Source organism: Leptonychotes weddellii, chromosome 14 (genome assembly GCF_054177405.1).
Source record: "Leptonychotes weddellii isolate Sample4059 chromosome 14, ASM5417740v2, whole genome shotgun sequence".
NCBI classification, from domain to species: domain Eukaryota; kingdom Metazoa; phylum Chordata; class Mammalia; order Carnivora; family Phocidae; genus Leptonychotes; species Leptonychotes weddellii.
The window spans coordinates 58,953,169-58,971,252 of record NC_138382.1 but is presented as its reverse complement, the minus strand read 5'-3'; the positions used below and the strand labels follow the sequence as shown (position 1 = coordinate 58,971,252).

At 38.4% G+C, this 18,084-nt stretch overlaps 1 protein-coding gene across 2 annotated transcripts in view; it reads left to right on the top strand.

Moving 5' to 3' along the window:
* The window catches only part of TMEM245 (transmembrane protein 245), a 99,236-nt gene that overhangs the window by 20,953 nt on the left and 60,199 nt on the right, over window positions 1-18,084 (top strand). Inside the window, exons 4-8 of one of the 2 annotated variants that reach the window (XM_081803359.1) lie at window positions 2,938-3,054; window positions 5,564-5,767; window positions 8,297-8,466; window positions 11,504-11,527; window positions 17,090-17,194. In XM_081803359.1, coding sequence (XP_081659485.1) covers window positions 2,938-3,054; window positions 5,564-5,767; window positions 8,297-8,466; window positions 11,504-11,527; window positions 17,090-17,194 — 620 coding nt within the window. The remainder of the gene's footprint in view (window positions 1-2,937; window positions 3,055-5,563; window positions 5,768-8,296; window positions 8,467-11,503; window positions 11,528-17,089; window positions 17,195-18,084) is intronic. The other variant, XM_081803360.1, reaches the window with a different exon arrangement.

Sequence of the window (18,084 nt, the reverse complement as noted above, 5' to 3'; positions counted from 1 at the left end):
CATTTCTGGGTTCTCTATTCTGTTCCATTGATCTGTCTGTTTTTGTGCCAGTACCATACTGTCTTGATGATTATAGCTTTGTAATATAGCTTGAAATCTGGAATTGTGATGCCTCCAGTTTTGATTTTCTTTTTCAGTATTCCTTTGGCTATTCGGGGTCTTTTTTGGTTTCATACAAATTTTAGGGTTCTTTGTTCCAGCTCTGTGAAAAGAGTTGATGGTATTTTCATAGAGATTGCATTGAATGTGTAGATTGCTCTGGGTAGCATAGACATTTTAACAATATTTGTTCTTCCAATCCATGGGCATGGAATGTTTTTCCATTTCTTTTTGTATTCCTCAATTTCTTTCATGAGTGTTCTATACAGAGTACAGATCCTTTACCTCGTGGGTTAGGTGTATTCCTAGGTATCTTACGGTTTTTGGTGCAATTGTAAATGGGGTCAATTCCTTGAATTCTCTTTCTTCTGCCTCATTGTTAGTGTATAGAAATGCGACTAACTTCTGTGCATTGATTTTATATCCTGTGACTTTGCTGATTTCCTCTATCAGTTCTGGCAATGTTTTGGTGGAGTCCTTTGGGTTTTCTACATAGAGAATCATGTCATCTGTGGAGTGAGAGTTTGACTTCTTCTTTGCCAATTTGTATGCCTTTTATTTCTTTTTGTTGTCTGATTCTCAGCTTCATTTTCATTTCTTAAAGAGAAGCTATTCCTGATTCTCCAGACTAAGTCAGATTTTTTCTGTTAGGAGTTCATAAAATAGTATGTTTCCCTTATAGCAGTCACTATAGTTTGTATGCATTCACATTTGTGTGTTTTTTTTTTTTAATTTTTTATTTTTAAGTAATGTGTATACCCAGTATGGGGCTCAAACTCACAACCCCAAGATTAAGAGTAGCACACATGCTCTATCAAGTGAGCCAGCCAGGTGCCCCTCTTTTTTTTTTTTCTTTAAGGTGAATTAACAAATTATTCCGTAAGTATGATAAGAATTTTTTTTTTCCATGTGGTTCTTTAATTCGTATCTGTCTCTTCCACTAAACTCCATGGGGGCAGAGTCTGTGTCTTTATCCCTAGCATTCAATACAGTGAGTGATGAGAACATGTGAGACATGAAAGACAGTGTCTTTCTTTCTTTCTTTTTTTTTTTTTTAAGATTTTATTTATTTATTTGACAGAGAGAGAGACAGCGAGGGAGGGAACATAAGCAGGGGGAGTGGGAGAAGGAGAAGCAGGCTTTCCGCAGAGCAGGGAGCCCGATGTGGGGCTCGATCCCAGGACCCTGGGATCATGACCTGAGCTGAAGGCAGGCGTTTAATGCCTGAGCCACCCAGGCACCCCGACAGCGTCTTTCCCTCTCAACCTGTTCCCTTATTGGTGTGTAGGAAACACCTTACATACTTAGGCCAGAAGAATAGGTCCCAGTTGTTCTCTTCCCAGATCATGAGTTTGAATTTCTCTTGGATTGTCTAAAAACATACCTCTGTTAGGCATTTATTAGAGGAAGAATAGGATATGGTTGAGTAAGATGAATGCTCTTGATCCTGATGGTTCGGTCTACCGGTGAGCCATTTCAGGGCCTGGACTACTTGTCTCTGGAACATGGCCAGCCTTGGATTTGTTGAGTAGGTGGAATTCATTTGGAGCTGAAATTCATTGGCTTTCTGAATGGTCAAAGCTATTTTCATTGGTTTGGCAGAATTCTCTGTTGTTACATTGTATATTGGCCTACCAAAAGTGAGGTCCCATCTCTATGAGTATGGGTGTATGATTTGGTGAGTGTTAATGTTCTTAGTTGTGGACAGTAGAATCCACACTAGCTAGAATAGAAAGAGATATTGGTTAGCATATAGAATTTTGGGGAAGACCAGACAATTAAGCTTGGATCTGACAGAGGCAGAAGCAGTATAACCGGAAAAAGTGCTCAGTGACACCAAAGGACTATTTGAGCAAAATGCCACAGCTGCCACAAAGTTAGAGATCAGATAGCAGAACTTTTAGAACTTCTGCTAAGTAAGTTCCTACAGAAAAACCATGACTGTTTGACACTCGAGTGCCCAAATAATAGTCAGTCCCACTTTGGTCTTCTGAGTCTTGTACAGGTGTGCCTGCTTGGTAGAAACTGCCTTATACATGGGACCTTAGCTGCAAGGGAATCTAAGGAGTATAGTCTGTAGCTTTCCAGTCCCTTGGAGGAGGAAAGCATGCTAGAACCTGGCACTGGGTGAGCTAGTCTTTGTTGTCTGCCATAGCAGATTAAGGGCTGACCATTACAGACAGACCTCATTGGTAAGTGTTTTATTTGAGTTTAGTGCAAATGATTAAGCTTGGTGTACTACCTTTTAGGAACTTAACATGGGAACATATAACATGAAACAGAGTAATGTATTTTAGACTCTCAGTGGTGGATTTTGCCTGTGCTGAGTTATGCACCTTATGGAGCTATATGGTTTTGCATTGTACCCATATGTTTGCCTATTCATTCATGGAATGTTCTTATCGAGGGCACTGAGTGTTGGCTGTTCCATACGGTACTGGGAGCTAGTAATGCAAAGGAGAGTAAGACAGTCTGCATTCAGGAAACTCACAGACTTGGTGTGGCAGTGTTTTTCAGCAGAGATGTGCATTTACATTAAGTTGTGAAGTTAAAAAGTAAAAAAGCAGGACTCCACATTTAGATCTCCACTCTGAGCTGCATGCACCAGTGTGAAGTTCCTAAGGGAGACTGATATGCAGAGTCCAGGAGCCAGATTTTTAGCAGACTTTCCTATTGATTCTTAAGCATTCTCCCTTGGTAAAGAACCCTTGGTCCAGTGGATCAGTTAATAACCATTTTGTTTTATTGCTTTTGAAATCTTAGGACTATATTTCTGCTTGTAACAGTTGTTTCCCACTTTGCTTTAAAAAGTTGTAAAAATACATACTTGTTTTACAGGAGCAGAGTTACCAGGGCAGGTTATTTCCATGGCAGCTTCTACTCTGGCAACCTTGGCCATCTCCATCACAGGGTACGAATCAAACCCTGAGGACCCGCCCTCCGCCCACCCTGCAGGTGACTGACCTTACGAAGGAATGTTTTCAAAATCATTCTGAAAATGAAAGATGCTTTATAAAGGATAAACTTAAGGACATGAGCATCACAGAATGTAATTTACTGGTCCTTCCTTTTCCTCTGATTTCTCTTTTTACACTTTTTCCTCCTCTCATCTTTGTTCTCACATAATCACTTTTTTCATGCTTTTAATTATTTACCTTTTTATGTTTCTTATCTTGAATCTTTATCTTTTCCCTTTTTTTTAAAAAAAAAAGCTTTTCTTATTTTTCTTTTGTTATTCCTTCTCACTTTCCTTTCATTTTATTTTATTTTTCTTAGTGCCCTGTGTACCTTTTCCATATTTTTTCCCACTCAATCCTTTCCTTATTTTCCACTTCTATAGCTGTCAGTTCTTCTCCATTGTTCTATTTTGCTCTCTTTACATTTGTTCTCTTTACATTTTGCTTTTGTTGTTGACCCAACTTTTTTTTTTTTTCTCTCTCTTACAGTCATCCATTTCTCTGGCATTTCTTGCTTTACTTCTCAAAGTTTGCTTTGCATGCCTCATGCTGTTACTATATTAACTGTTTCCCCTAAAGCGGGCTGTTTGGTTGTTCTGGATACCATGTTCCTAAGAGATCCAGCTGGTAGATTTACATCAGCTTTAAAGTCACACTGTCCTCACACAGGGTTTAGGAATGGAAAGGGCCATCTCTGTGCCAAGCGGTCTACTAGAGCCAGGGGATTTGCAGTTACAGAATATTTTTGGTGAGCTCTTCCTGAACAACTGACTTTAGAAAACTCTTGAAAGGAGGGATCAGCTAAGAAAAGTCATTTGGAGTGGTAGGAAAACACATTTTTATTTCACATTGAATCATGTTTTCAGAATGAAGGAGGGGATGATGTTTTGGTGATGAACTTACTCTTCTTCTAAGTATCTACCACACCCACCAACATGCAGTTTCCAAATTAGAAAGATTCTTAAAGAGCAGAGTCAGACAGAAGCGTATTATAACTAGTTTGGGCTTTAGCCCCAGACCTCAGGGTGGAATGTTAGTTCTGGTGAGATGGGCCGACTTACACTGTTCTAGTGTGTCAGTAGTAACAGTTTACTCACAGATAAACATTTAACATTAGGAGAGGCACTAAGGACATTATAATACAGCACTCAGAGGGCTACTGTGTAGTTCCTTATGAACATTATGAAATGGGAGGGAAGGTTGTCTTTCAACAGTATTTAGGGAGCACCCACTGTATGTCAGGTACTATTCTGTGTGCTGTTCAGCGGAGGGAGAACAAGACAGACAAGGTCTTAGCTCTCCTGGAGGTGACATTCAACTGAAGGAAGAAAGTGCGACAGGGTAAGTGGAACACGATATAACTACATAAAACTATGGGACAGTATGGGGGTTCTTGTTTCTTTCCTTTATTTTTGAGACTTTATGAAATATAATATCCTTTTGTCATTAGCTTTTTTAATGGAAGGCAAAATGCAAGTTGTAGGGTGTTACTCATTTTCATCATCATGGCATATACTGAATAATATTGCTTTAAGACTTATATGATTTCTGAGGTATATGGTATGTTTTGGTAAAACCAGGAAATAGAAATAATATAACCCTATAGTAAAAGGTAACTTGGTAGTTGCATTGTTAGAAAACAGTACTTTATGTGAACTCATTCGGTATGGTCTCCTTTATTTGAAAATTCCTCACCCCCAGCAATCTGTCGTTGTTTTATTTCTCATTCTAAGGGAACGACCTGTTTCAAAGCCCTGGGTTTGTTTTTATAAGAGCAGTTGGCTCCATTTTAGGTGAAATGACACTGAAAAGCCGTGTTGTATCAGAAATACATATATATCTAATAAAATTATATTAAAAGAGGTGACATTTTTAGATCTAGGAATTCTGTATCTTAATGTTTGTTGCTTTATACAGTTTGAGGAGTTTTCATGGGGTAATTATAATTCTCAGCTATTTTGTCATAATTTTTGTTTAAATTACATATATATAAAACTTGGAACAGTATGAAATGTATACAGTAAAATGTGAAAAACTCACCATACCCAGCTCTACCCCCCAACGAACTCAATTTCTCTAGATTTTTTTTTTTTTAAAGATTTTATTTATTTATTTGACAGAGCGAGAGTGAGAGCAGGAACACAAGCAGGGGGAGTGGGAGAGGGAGAGGGAGAAGCAGGCTTCCCGCCGAGCAGGGAGCCCGATGCGGGGCTCGATCCCAGGACCCTGGGATCATGACCTGAGCCGAAGGCAGACGCTTAACGACTGAGCCACCCAGGCGCCCCTCAATTTCCCTAGATTTAAATACGGTCAGTAGTGTAATTCTCTACACGTTTTTCAGTGCATATGCAAACACACATCCAGATCCTTGTTTCTTTTTTAACCCAGTGTAATCATGCTGCCAGAGTCCATTTTGAAGGTTTACAGTAGAGTAGCTTAGTGAATTGCGCCATAGGACTGCTAACTAATGTGGACTAATATGGTGGTGATTTTACCCCCCTTTTCAGAAACTATGGACAGAGGAGAGCCCCCTGCAGCGCTGTCCTCCTCTCCTTCACCCACTCTGGGCAGACAAAGGCCTGAAATGGGAACGTTTGTCAGGAAGAAGAAGACCAGCGACATCTACTTCGTGTCCCTTGTGTGGGCCATTATTGGAGTCCAGCTCTGGTTGAATCTGTGGATTATACAGTTGCTTCCAGTGCCTATTGCAGGTAATCGGTCCCTATGGTCTGGTCTTGGAAGCCTTCTTTTTCTTTAAATTTTGGATTTTTTTTTTTTTTAAGATTTATTTATTTATTTGAGAGAGAGAGAATGAGAGAGAGCACATAAGAGGGGGGAGGGTCAGAGGGAGAAGCAGACTCCCCGCCGAGCAGGGAGCCCGATGCGGGACTCGATCCCGGGACTCCAGGATCATGACCTGACCCGAAGGCAGTCACTCAACCAACTGAGCCACCCAGGCGCCCGTAAATTTTGGATTTTAATATTTGAGGTAATATTACTCTCTTTTAAGATAAAACAGTTGTATATTTAAAGCTGTCTTCTGAGAATGGAAAAGTAAGTAGTTCAGGTGAATTTTAGAAGAGTCTTTTATTTCATGCTTTCCTGATTGTTTAGGCTTAACCTCTTACTGCAATCAGAACCTTTGCCAAATTTATTTATTTATTTGTTTGTTTGTTTACTTTTTTTTTTAAAGATTTTATTTATTTATTTGACAGACACAATGAGAGAGGGATCACAAGCAGGGGGAGTGGGAGAGGGAGAGGGAGAAGCGGGCTTCCCGCAGAGCAGGGAACCCGATGCGGGGCTCGATCCCAGGACCCTGAGATCATGACCTGAGCCAAAGGCAGACGCTTAACGACTGAGCCACCCAGGCGCCCCTATTTATTTACTTTTTAAAAGATTTTATTTATTTGAGAGAGAGAACGCGTGCATGAGAGCACAAACAAGGGGGGAGGGGCATAGGGAGAAGCAGACTCCCCGCTGAGCAGGGAGCCTTGTGTGGGGCTTGATCCCAGGACCCTGAGATCAGGACCTGAGCCACACAGGTGCTCCCCTTTGCCAAATTTATTAAGTCCTCAGTTGATGCTCAGGGTCCTGCCATCCAGATACCGCCTAAATTTGATTAGTCTTTTCTTTATCAAAGCTTTTCATTATTGATTTAAACATGATTTCCTTTTTGGAAGCCTGTTTTCCACCATGGTTTAAAAATCTAAACTCATTGGACCATTTACCTTCTAGATCCTTAGTTTTAAAACTTGTGATTCTCATTAACTTGGACAGTTAATAAAATAGTTACCTTGTTTAAAAAAAATAAAAGATTTGTTAGGACCAGAACACTGTATAGTGCCTGTCCTTAGGGAACATAGAATATGAGGTCGAAGTTTGTATGTGCTTCTTGCATCCTCAAACAGAACTTCTGTTTGGCAGTTGGAGTTAGTCACAAAGTACATACCATAGCCATGCTTTCTGTTAAGGAATTTATAGAAATGCTTAGTGAAATAGTTTAAATCGCTCTTTCTGGATTGTTCCATACATTTTTGGTTTTGCCAAATGATTTATTTTATACTGCCAAATTGTGTCAGGTGCTGTTGGAACCCCCTTCTCTTTAAAATTTGTTAGCAGGAGTTAACATTTATCCTAGTCATTTCTTGACCTTCAGGCCATCATAACAATTTGACATGGCTTGGGAGAGCAGGCTTTGAACAGGTGGCCCCCAGAACATTTTCTACAGCCTCTAATTACTCTGGGCTTATTCTAGATATCATAGGCGCTTTCCTAGGACCTCTCTAGAGATTTAAAAATGTTAATGATGGAATTGTTGAGCTGGTATGTAACACTGAGCTCATGGTTCAAAAGAGTAAACTGTGAACCATTAGATTGTATGGCCAGGGGTAAGGACACAGAAATCCTCGGAATTAGGGAAATTATAGTAGTTGGGATCAGTTATCCGGGGTCCAGACTTCAAGGCACCCCCACAGATAAATAGCACTTCCTTCTGGCCCCACCACCTTCTTAGGTGGCCTTTAATAAGAAGCTCACCCCCTGCTTGCAGGGTGACCTCGCTGCCCAGTGAAGAGGGTACATACATATTGTGCTCTGTGAGTGGTCTCTGCAGAAGCTGTGCCCTGTGTAGCCTCAGGGACCATTTGTAACAACGCTACTTGTCCCTACTCTACTTCTCTACTGAAGCCTGCTCAGAGATTCGGATGTACAGAGCAGCATCAAGTAGAGAAATAGGAATACCAGGGGTATAAAATCATGATGCAAATGGAATACCTGATACTTTTCTGGCCACTAACGTTAAACATCCAAGGAGAAGAATAACATTTGGCAAGAGCATCTATAATAGCCAAGGAAATTGGGACATGTCAGGGGTTAGGATTCTTCATCCCGGAAGGGTAAGGTGTGAGGGCAGGATTGTAGTCACTGAAATCTTCATGATCAGAATATCTTATGTTTATATGGTCTATGAAATAATCCCTGGCTCCTTCAGGGATTCGGACTTCACAGCGAAGGTAGTATATGGGCAGGTGGGGATTGTGTAAAAAGTTATTTGTCCTAATTCTGTCAGTTTGGAATACCATGAACTTTTCATTTCTTCCCTTGCCTTTTTTTTCTTAATTGATTTTTATTTAATATTAGCTTCACTGTTTTAGAAAGGTGACATGAAATTAAAGGACCTTTTCACGTTCTGACTTTGTAATCTATGTTTTGGTTTTATATGCATTCGTTCCTTCTAGTTTGGATCCTCAAAAAGCTTGTTATTCACTTTGGAGTGGTGGACTTCCTGGAGAAACGCTGCCTCGTGTGGTGGCAGGCCGTGGAGCACTTCCTCAGGGAGCGGCAGGAGGCTCTCGCCCCGTGGCCAGTTGTTGGGCTTGGAAAATTCTTGTTAAAAGTTGATAGCAAGGTATTGTATTTTAAGACTTGGGCTGTTTTAATGGAGTTTATGTATGCATATATTCCATGTCATGGTATTTGGTATTCATACTATGATTGTCGATAACACGTTTCATGTCTACATCTGTGATGAAATTTAAAGTTTAGAATTATGGCTTCTGTAAGGGTAGGATAGATTTAGTTTGAGTCAGTATTGTGTAAGTAGTTTTCCCTCTTAAAAATGGGAGAAAAGGATGTTATGGAGCACCTGTTCAACTCCCTCATTTTATAAGGACCAAATTGAAATCTAGAGGGGCTATGTGACTTGCCTAAAATTATATTGCCAGGTAATGCTGCCTCAGTGCAGTATTTCTGGAGTAATTCCCACATGTCAGATAATGGGCTAAGTCCTCAGGAAAATCCACTGACTCACAGAAAACTAGATGCAGAAGCTCTGTTCAGTGGAGAGACAGCAGTCCATTAAAATTTAGATGCAGTGGTTAGGAGCATGAACCCTGATCCCAGTTCTGCTGTTTACTAGCTATGTGAACTTGGATGAATTTCTTAACCTTTCTATGCCTTGTTTTCCTTACCAATACAATAAATATAATAGCATGCGTCTTGGAGAACGGCTGTGGGGGTTAAATGAGTTAATAGACGTACAGTTCCTAGATCGGAGCCTGATTCATAATAAGCTCTGTGTGTTAGCTGTGGTTTTAATTTGTGGAGGAAAGTATGTACAGAGTACAGTGTTAGTACTGAGCAAGAAAGGACTCACTATTGGCGAGGCAGTGGGAGAGGGGAGGTTTTGCAGAAGAGGTGGTGCCACAGCAAATTTTGAAGCACAAGTAGGAGTTTCTTAGGTGACAGGGCAGGAGGAACAGGTGGACGGAGCAGGGCAGAGGTAGATAGAGACTGCCGCAGCCTGACTTCTTAGGGAGCACCAAGGAAACAGGCATGGTGGGATATATGCAGAAGCGAGGCTGGAGAGTCAGGCGAGACCCAGTTGGGATCTTTGTCGGTGCTGTGCTGTGTGAGCTGGGCTTCCTCACAGAGCCTAGTAACTGTTTCCCTGAGCAGGTCTGTCCATGACTTCAGGTTAGGTGAAGTCACTAATACTGTTAGATGAAACCAGCATAGATAGAGATGAGAAGAATAACTGGAGTTCACGTGAGGTGGAAGGAAAGAAATCTTCTAAAGCCATGGTAACATCTGGGCAACAGAGATGCAGGGGGATATGTTTTTCTGTTTTTGTTTTTGTTTTTTTTTTAAGATTTTATTTATTTATTTGAGAGAGAGTGAGTGAGAGGGAGAGGTAGAGAGAATTTGAAGCAGACTCCGCACTGAGCACAGAGCCCAACGTGGGTTTTGATCCTGCAACCGCGAGATCATGATCTGAGCTGAAACCAGGAGTCAGTCTTTCTGTCTTCCAGAAAGCTTGCCAGTTTTAAGTACCATCAATGTAACATAAGGCAGTGCCCATTTCCTGAGCTCTTGCTAATACTAGATGTTATAGTGTAACAAAATGTCCTTTTCAGTTTAATAAAAAGAAGTATCTCAGTGTGGTTTTAATTTGAAATTTTAAAAAATAGAGTTTGCTTATTGGCTATTTATATTTTTATTTTGTGATTTGCCTATTTGTATTCTTACTTTTTTCAACTTTTTAAATAAGAAGTCTAAGACTTCCCACAAATTTTAACGTATTTATCACATCTTCCTGGTATAGGGTGCAGCTTTGTCTTACTAGAGCAGATTTAGTCCTTCAGACTGTTTAAAGGGGGCGAGTCTTATTTCAGTTAACTTCTGACAGCCTTACCACTATCAGAAGGGATGGACACTAAATCTTGTTTTCAGAATCCCACGGACTTGTATTTGGAACCCTTCACTTAGGACAACTCTATAGTTGTGTCAGTTGAAGTTCCGGGTGTATCAAAAGTATTTGTGATGGAGTAGCCTTGTCCAAATTTGTCATTTTTTTATTCAAATTTGTATGCCAATTTGTTCTTCTTAAGGGAGATAGTAAAATGAATAAAACTAGCATTTTGGGCTATAATAATAAAACATATCAGAATAAATGTCTATTGCAAACTGAGTGTCTAGTGATAATTGATGCCATAATTATATTTTATCTAATATAATATATATGGGCTGCTGCTTTGGGGAATAAATCTGTTTTTCATGTTTCTGTTAAATTTCGATTGATTAGACTACTGTTTTTGGAAATATTCCTCTACAGGAGATTGTTTGAAGTATAGTTTTAAACGTGCATTGAGTGTACTTTTAGTAAAAAACTCGCAAAGAGCATTTAACAGTACTCTGATAAAATTTTGCTTTTTAGCTTTTATACTTTTTATATCACTAATAATGCCTTAAGTCCTATGTTTAACAAGTTTTACATCATGTGTCCACTACCTAGCATTAGTTATTATAGTGCTAAATATTGTGAGGTGTTTAGATGAGGTAATCTTAGTGTGAAAGAAAGGATGTTACATAAAGTAGAAGGATGTGTGCCAGAAAAATTGAGATGGAAGGAAATACACCAAATATTAACAATCTTGGATGTGTCTGCTCTTTGGCCAGGTGTTCATTGCTCCAAATGAGCTCTGATGTGTTTTACTGTTTAAAAAAATGTGAAATAACCAATACTATAAAGCTTCAACCACAAAGTTCAGTGAACACATAGTATATGAACATTAATTAAAAATCCTTTTGGTACATGATATGTGAAAGAATCTTAGTTATTATTCTGATCTTTGGAATTTGGTGTGACTGTTTAAGCTGATAAGTATTCAGGCTATTTTTTGTATTTTTAATTGTTGAATTGCCCACAAAGCTTGTGGTTATTTCAGTCATTGTATATCTTAAACGAATACTATATTCACTTGATTTTAAAACTTTGTTAATGCATTACAATTATTTTTCTAGTTTTTGTTTTGTTTTTTTGGTCTGGGATTATTTCCTCCTCATACTCTCAGTGACTTTCTTTTCTTTTCATACTATTATTGCATTCTCTAATGATATTCCACTGTTCTTATCTTCTCTTTCTTACCTTACCCCCTATCCTCAAGCTCTGGCACTGGCTAAATAAGAAGGTAAATGAACACATGGATGTTGGTTTTTACTATTGAATTCTGTAACTTCCCCCTGTATCTCCATTCTCATTCTGTTTCTGTCCATATGTCAAAATTAGTTTTTGCTTTTAAAGTTCAAATTAATAAGCTATGGAAGGTCGTGAAATGTTGATACTATCACAGTACAATGTGCTAAACACCCAAAGCTATATATTTAGGATATATGGTTACTATCTCCTTGCCCAGGTGTGTGTAAGAAGTTCTGTCTTAGAGTCCTTCTGTCCACAGTGAGTGAGTGACGTTCCTTTTCAGCTCTAATGTAGCCCTACTTTAGTCTTCTTTGATGTGTGAGAGCACATTAGGCAATAGTTACCGAAAAGGAAAGAGAACTTTTTTTTTTTAAAGATTTTATTTATTTATTTGAGAGAAAGAGAGCATGAGCGGTGGGGAGAGGCAGAGAGAGAGGGAGAAGCAGGCTCCCTTTTGAGCAGGAAACCAGATGCCGGGCTGGATCCCAGGACCCCGGGATCAAGACCTGAGCCAAAGGCAGATGCTTAACCGACTGAGCCACCCAGGCGCCCCAGAAAGAGAACTTTTTATTGCTACTTATTTTATAAATGACGCAGGAATTTTTTAAAAAGATAAATTTGTGAAATACTCGATTTACTTGGCTGGTAATTTTATATAGTATTTTTTTTTTTTTAATAGCAACTATTCTAGAATTTCATTTTTAACTTAAAAAAGATGGTGGTCATGGCCTGTGACCTCGTATTTCTCAAGGTATGAGGTTGTATGTATGGTGAATGCTTCACATGATTTGCATGAAATAGGTACATTTTTAATAACTTCGATAAAGGATAATCCAGATAAATTAGGAGTGCTGTACTTGTGACATGTAGCCCACATATAGTAGTTCTAGACTTAAATTCAGCAAATCCCTGAGACAGATAGCAAGAGATGACATCTATGTGTATTGTGTTTAGGCACAACAGAACTCTAAAATTGTCAGTGGAGATATTATAGCAGACCTTAAGAAGAATGTGGTACTTCTTAGAAATAGACCAAGGTGACACATTTGGGTTAGAGTTTAGGGTTTTCTTCTTTCTTTTGAAGAAGAAGAAAGAGGGGACTTGACAGTGCCTTAAACTTCTGAACTTTGGATTGAAAATAAACAGTGTGTAAAATACATACATACATACATACATACATACATACACTTACCGGGCACTCCCTCGCTCCCACCAACGTACATGCTGTTGTCTGTACCTCCATTCCCTGCAAAACTAATATGAGTAAATGAGTTCAATCCTTGGCAAATGATAGTGCTGCAAACAAAAGTCACATTTTCTTATTTTGATCAGAAGAGGTGGTTTTATATACTGCTCCAGCTTGTGTATATTGAAATGAAATTGTCCTCAAGGGATGAGAGAAAGGAGAGCTAAAGTCATTAGGTGCAATTTGATTTAACCTTAGGTGACTACATGAGTTAGATCACCTAATTTAGGAGCCTAATTCATAGCTAACCAGTTGTGACTCAGTTTTAAAAGATTCCTAAGAGATCAAGTGACGGTTTCCTTTCTTTGATGATTCCGTATAGCACAGGTAAAGCATTGGTGGAGAGCAGGAGTGCTGCTGTAAGTTCTGGGACTGTGTGTTCTAGGAAAGCACATAAATAAGTTGAGGTCTGTTTTATTACATTACATCCAAGGTCAGAAAATTTACAGTATTGGGTATTTGGTTTTTCAGGTTCAAGTGGAGTGAACTAGGAAACTAATTCAAGGGAAGGGAGGGTGAGAGAGAACATACCTGTGGTTAATTGAGACATAACCTATTTCTCAAGGCTTGTTTTATTTTTTAGTGTTGGTTATGTGCACTAAGACTCAACTAGAATTTGGTTCAAAAAACAAAGCAAAATGAAAGGCCCAGAATAATGAAATAGAAAATTCAGTAGTGGAACGATCACTTACTTTTTTTTTTAAATTTTTTTATTCTTATGTTAATCCCCATACATTACATCATTAGTTTTAGATGTAGTGTTCCATGATTCATTGTTTGTGCATAACACCCAGTGCTCCATGCAGAACGTGCCCTCCTCAATACCCATCACCAGGCTAACCCATGCTCCCACCCCCCTCCCCTCTAGAACCCTCAGTTTGTTTCTCAGAGTCCATCGTCTCTCATGGTTCGTCTACCCCTCCGATTTCCCCCCCTTCATTCTTCCCCTCCTGCTATCTTCTTCTTCTTTTTTTTTCTTAACATATATTGCATTATTTGTTTCAGAGGTACAGATCTGAGATTCAACAGTCTTGCACAATTCACAGCGCTTACTAGAGCACATACCCTCCCCAGTGTCTATCACCCAGTCACCCCATCCCTTCCACCCCACCCCCCACTCCAGCAACCCTCAGTTTGTTTCCTGCGATTAAGAATTCCTCATATATCATCTAAAACTAATGATGTAATGTATGGGGATTAACATAAGAATAAAAAAAAAAGAAGAATTCCTCATATCAGTGAGGTCATATGATGCATGTCTTTCTCTGTTTGACTTATTTCGCTCAACATAATACCCTCCAGCCTGTTTAGAAGTTTCAAAGTCTTGCAGTATAACCATACATTTACTGACCTATCTAAATTTTAAAAAATGCATGCCCTTCATTCACACTGGAAACATTTCAGAATGTCATTTTAAAATTACTCCCCTTCCCCTTTAAGAAAATAAAGTTTAATAACTAAGATAATTTCTCAGAGCGTAGAAGGCTGGGGAGATCACCAGGGACAGTGTGATTTCTACAGGGAGGCAGGCATTAATGACAGCTGATGGCAGTGATGACAGGTGGTGTGGATCCTGCTGCCCAAAGCTGAGTACAGCACAGGGTCTGTCTCCTTGGACAGTGCCTCTGGCATTTCTTTAGGAATTCTGTCCTCCATTCCCTTCTGCTTCTCCATTGCTTCTTTTGTCCATGTTTCTCTTCTTTTTTTTTTTTAAGATTTCATGCATTTATTTGAGAGAGAGTGAGTGAGAGAGAGAGAGAGCACATGCAGGGGCAGAGGAAGAAACGCACTCCCCTGCTGAGCAGAGAGCCCAAAGCAGAGCTTGATCCCAGCACCCCGGGATTGTGGCCTGAGCTGAAGGCAGATGCTTAACTGACTGAGCCAGCCAGGCACCCCTGTGTTTCTCTTTCGATGTCCGAGTTTCTGTTTCCTTGAGAGTCTTCTTCCATTCACTCTTTCTTGGGGTTCTTATCCTCCATTTAAGTTTTCTGTCCACTTCGTTATTTCCTCTTTATTGATTGGTCCTTGGTTCTATGCACCAGTTGCCCCCAGCCACACATTTTTTCCTCCTGTTTTGACCTTTAAAAAAAAAAAAATCTCCCTTTATTCTTTAATAAGTCTTTCCTGGTCTCTCTTTCCCACTCTTTCTCTCTCTGTCTCCCTTTTTGTCCTGTTTTTTCACTGTACCTTAGCCATCTATAATGTGACTAGATTCCCCTCCCATCTTTTTTAGTTTATATGTTGAGCATCTTAAGTGGTTTTATTTATTTTAAATTTTGAATGAAACCTCTAACCCTCACTGTTAGCCCTGAATATAAATTTTTATTTAGGTGACTCTTAGTGTGGATTTTTTCCAGTCCCTAGGTATATGGCTTCTGGTAGGAAAATTCTACCGTGGTTTAAAAACATAAAGCTTGATTTTGTAATGTTGATATTTATAATGTGTTTGTGAATTCCATGTTTTATATGTTAGAAATACCTGGTCTTAAATTTAGTTGTACTTTCTAAATCATCATTTACATTTAAAAAACATATTTCAGAATACACATTTTTCAAAAAATTGGGGCTCCCAAGTTATTTTTAGAAATTGTAATTTGTGAATACAGATCTGGTCTTAATTCTGAAATTATTTATGTTTGCCTGTTCAGATATATATTTGAGCTTTCACCATGTGCCGTGCACTGTCAGGCTTGGGAACTACAAAGAAGAATAATACAACCCTAGCTCTTTCCTCAGGAAACTGTCTCAAGAACTCTGTGTAGAGCTGGTTTCTAATTGTGAAACTTTTCAGTTTCATTGATTTAGAATGTACGTTCAAAAGATGACATCTGACCTTCCATATCTTAAAAACTTGATACTACTTTTTTTAATCTCTGCATTGTCTTTGATGCTTTGGTAGCATGCACTGAAAATTAACTCTTCTGTTTGAAGCTGTAATTGTCAAGATAAAAGATGAACTTTTTATCTTTGAGCTCACTGCATTGATCTTTTAGTGATAGTATCTTTCATGAAAGATAAAGGGATGCAAGCTTTTAGCATGGAATGGAAAATGTTTTAGAAGTCATGTTTTATTTTTAACCACCATTTGCTCTTGTTTGTTTAACTCACTGGAGAGCATAATTCAGATTTAAATTAAGGCTAACTTATTCAGCAATGCTGTAGCTTATGTAGGGGTTGAAGGGTGCAATGTGGTATTTCAGCAGTCATCTAATTGATTTTATTTTTGAAATGTTAAATGTAGCTTTGCATGGCAGAAATTCTAGAAATCTGTCAGAATTATATATTCTGAAAACAAACATTTTTTTAAATGTAGGATTATTTGTGATTGTGAAAGATTGTGAAAATGGAATGTCAAGTAGCATTTAGGAAGAGCATAATTTTAATTATTGATTAAGGAATAACCATTACAATAATGATTATTCTTTATTTACAGTCAATTTGTCCTAAAGCTTATGTTTTCAAAAGAATGGAAATTTCAAGTGGAATATCAGATTTTAAAAAGTATTTTGTTAAGAAATATTTCAAATATAAAAAGATGTAAAGAACATCAGTAAGTCTATCCTCCAGCTTGATAAAACATTACCTATGTAATTAAAGCCCATTTTGTACCCCTCCTAATTGTGCATCTACCTGCTGACCCCCCCCCCCCGGGTAGTATTCTGAAATTGATATTTATCATTACCTTAACATTAGATTTTTATTATTACTGTTTTTGTAACCCTAGTGGCATCAAAGGGAAAAAATATTTTGAATGTAATTCCTATTTTAATTTGCTCCTAATTTATCTGTATAATTTAGAGCATACCTGTTTTGTAAGAGGCATATTTTTTGTAAAGCTATCTATATTTGCTAATTGGACAGTAAAATTTCATGAGATTTGAGGTCAGCTAATGTATTATCATTATTTCATTTAAATATTTTATGTTGTTTAGAATATTTGCCAATTACAAATTACAATTTGAAATATAAATATAGCACTGTATGAGAATTCAAACGTAAATATGGATTATGTTCAAATTGCCTTTTCTTAGATAGGACAATAATAAACTCTTTTAATTTATTTTTTTATTATTATGTTATGTTAATCACCATACATTACATCATTAGTTAATAAACTCTTTTTATATAACAACAGTAATTAATGCTATTAGTTAATTTTCTCAAGTTGCTTACAGCTTTAATCATTATGCCATAGTTTGATTTGCAATGCTGACTATCCTATTTTGTCTTAATAATATTTGAATATGTATGCATTTTTATTAAGTTGTGCTTGAAAGATAAGTAATTCTCTTTTTTGTTTCTGTGCAGATGATCATCTGGTTGGAGAAGATGTTAGACAAAATAATAAGCATTTTCATCATATTTTTGTTAGTAATAGGAACCCTTCTTTTAGCTCTACTCCTGACTGCAAAGGTAGAGTATGATAATTACTGTTGCCACTGATAAATTCTTGTTGGAATTGTAGTATTCAGGGGCGCCTGGGTGGCTCAGTTGGTTAAGAATCTGACTCTTGGTATAAGCTCAGGTCTTGATCTCAGGGTTGTGAGTTCAAACCCCTAGTTGGGCTCTGTACTGGGCGTGGAGCCTACTTAAAAAAGAATTGTGGTATGCACAAGAAGCTGGCAGAAGCTGGCATTGAAAGCTTACTTTGCTTATAAATATATAACAATGAAATTATTTAGATTTTTGCATTATTTGTTTTTATTTTTTTTTAAAGATTTTATTTATTTGAGGGAGAGAGAATGAGAGAGAGAGAGAGAGCACATGAGAGGGGGAGGGTCAGAGGGAGAAGCAGACTCCCCACTGAGCCAGGAGCCCGATGTGGGACTCGATCCCGGGACTCCAGGATCATGACCTGAGCCGAAGACAGTCGCTTAACCAACTGAGCCACCCAGGTGCCCTGCATTATTAGTTTTGCCATGAATTTGCCTACTTTTAATTTTCTTATGTGCATTTTAATTTTGTTATCAAAATCCTCAGAAATGAGCACAAATTAAAAAAAATTGAGATAGTGAAGAATAAATGGCTTCTTTTTTTAATGGGAGAACTGTGATCTGGTCTCATGAGTCCTAATCTAGTTAGTTCCTTATTTACTAGATCAGAATTTCTTTTTTTTTTTTTAAAGATTTTATTTATTTATTTGAGAGAGCGAGAATGAGAGAGAGTACATGAGAGGGGGGAGGGTCAGAGGGAGAAGCAGGCTCCTCGCTGAGCAGGGAGCCCGATGCGGGACTCGATCCCGGGACTCCAGGATCATGACCTGAGCCGAAGGCAGTCGCTTAACCAACTGAGCCACCCAGGCG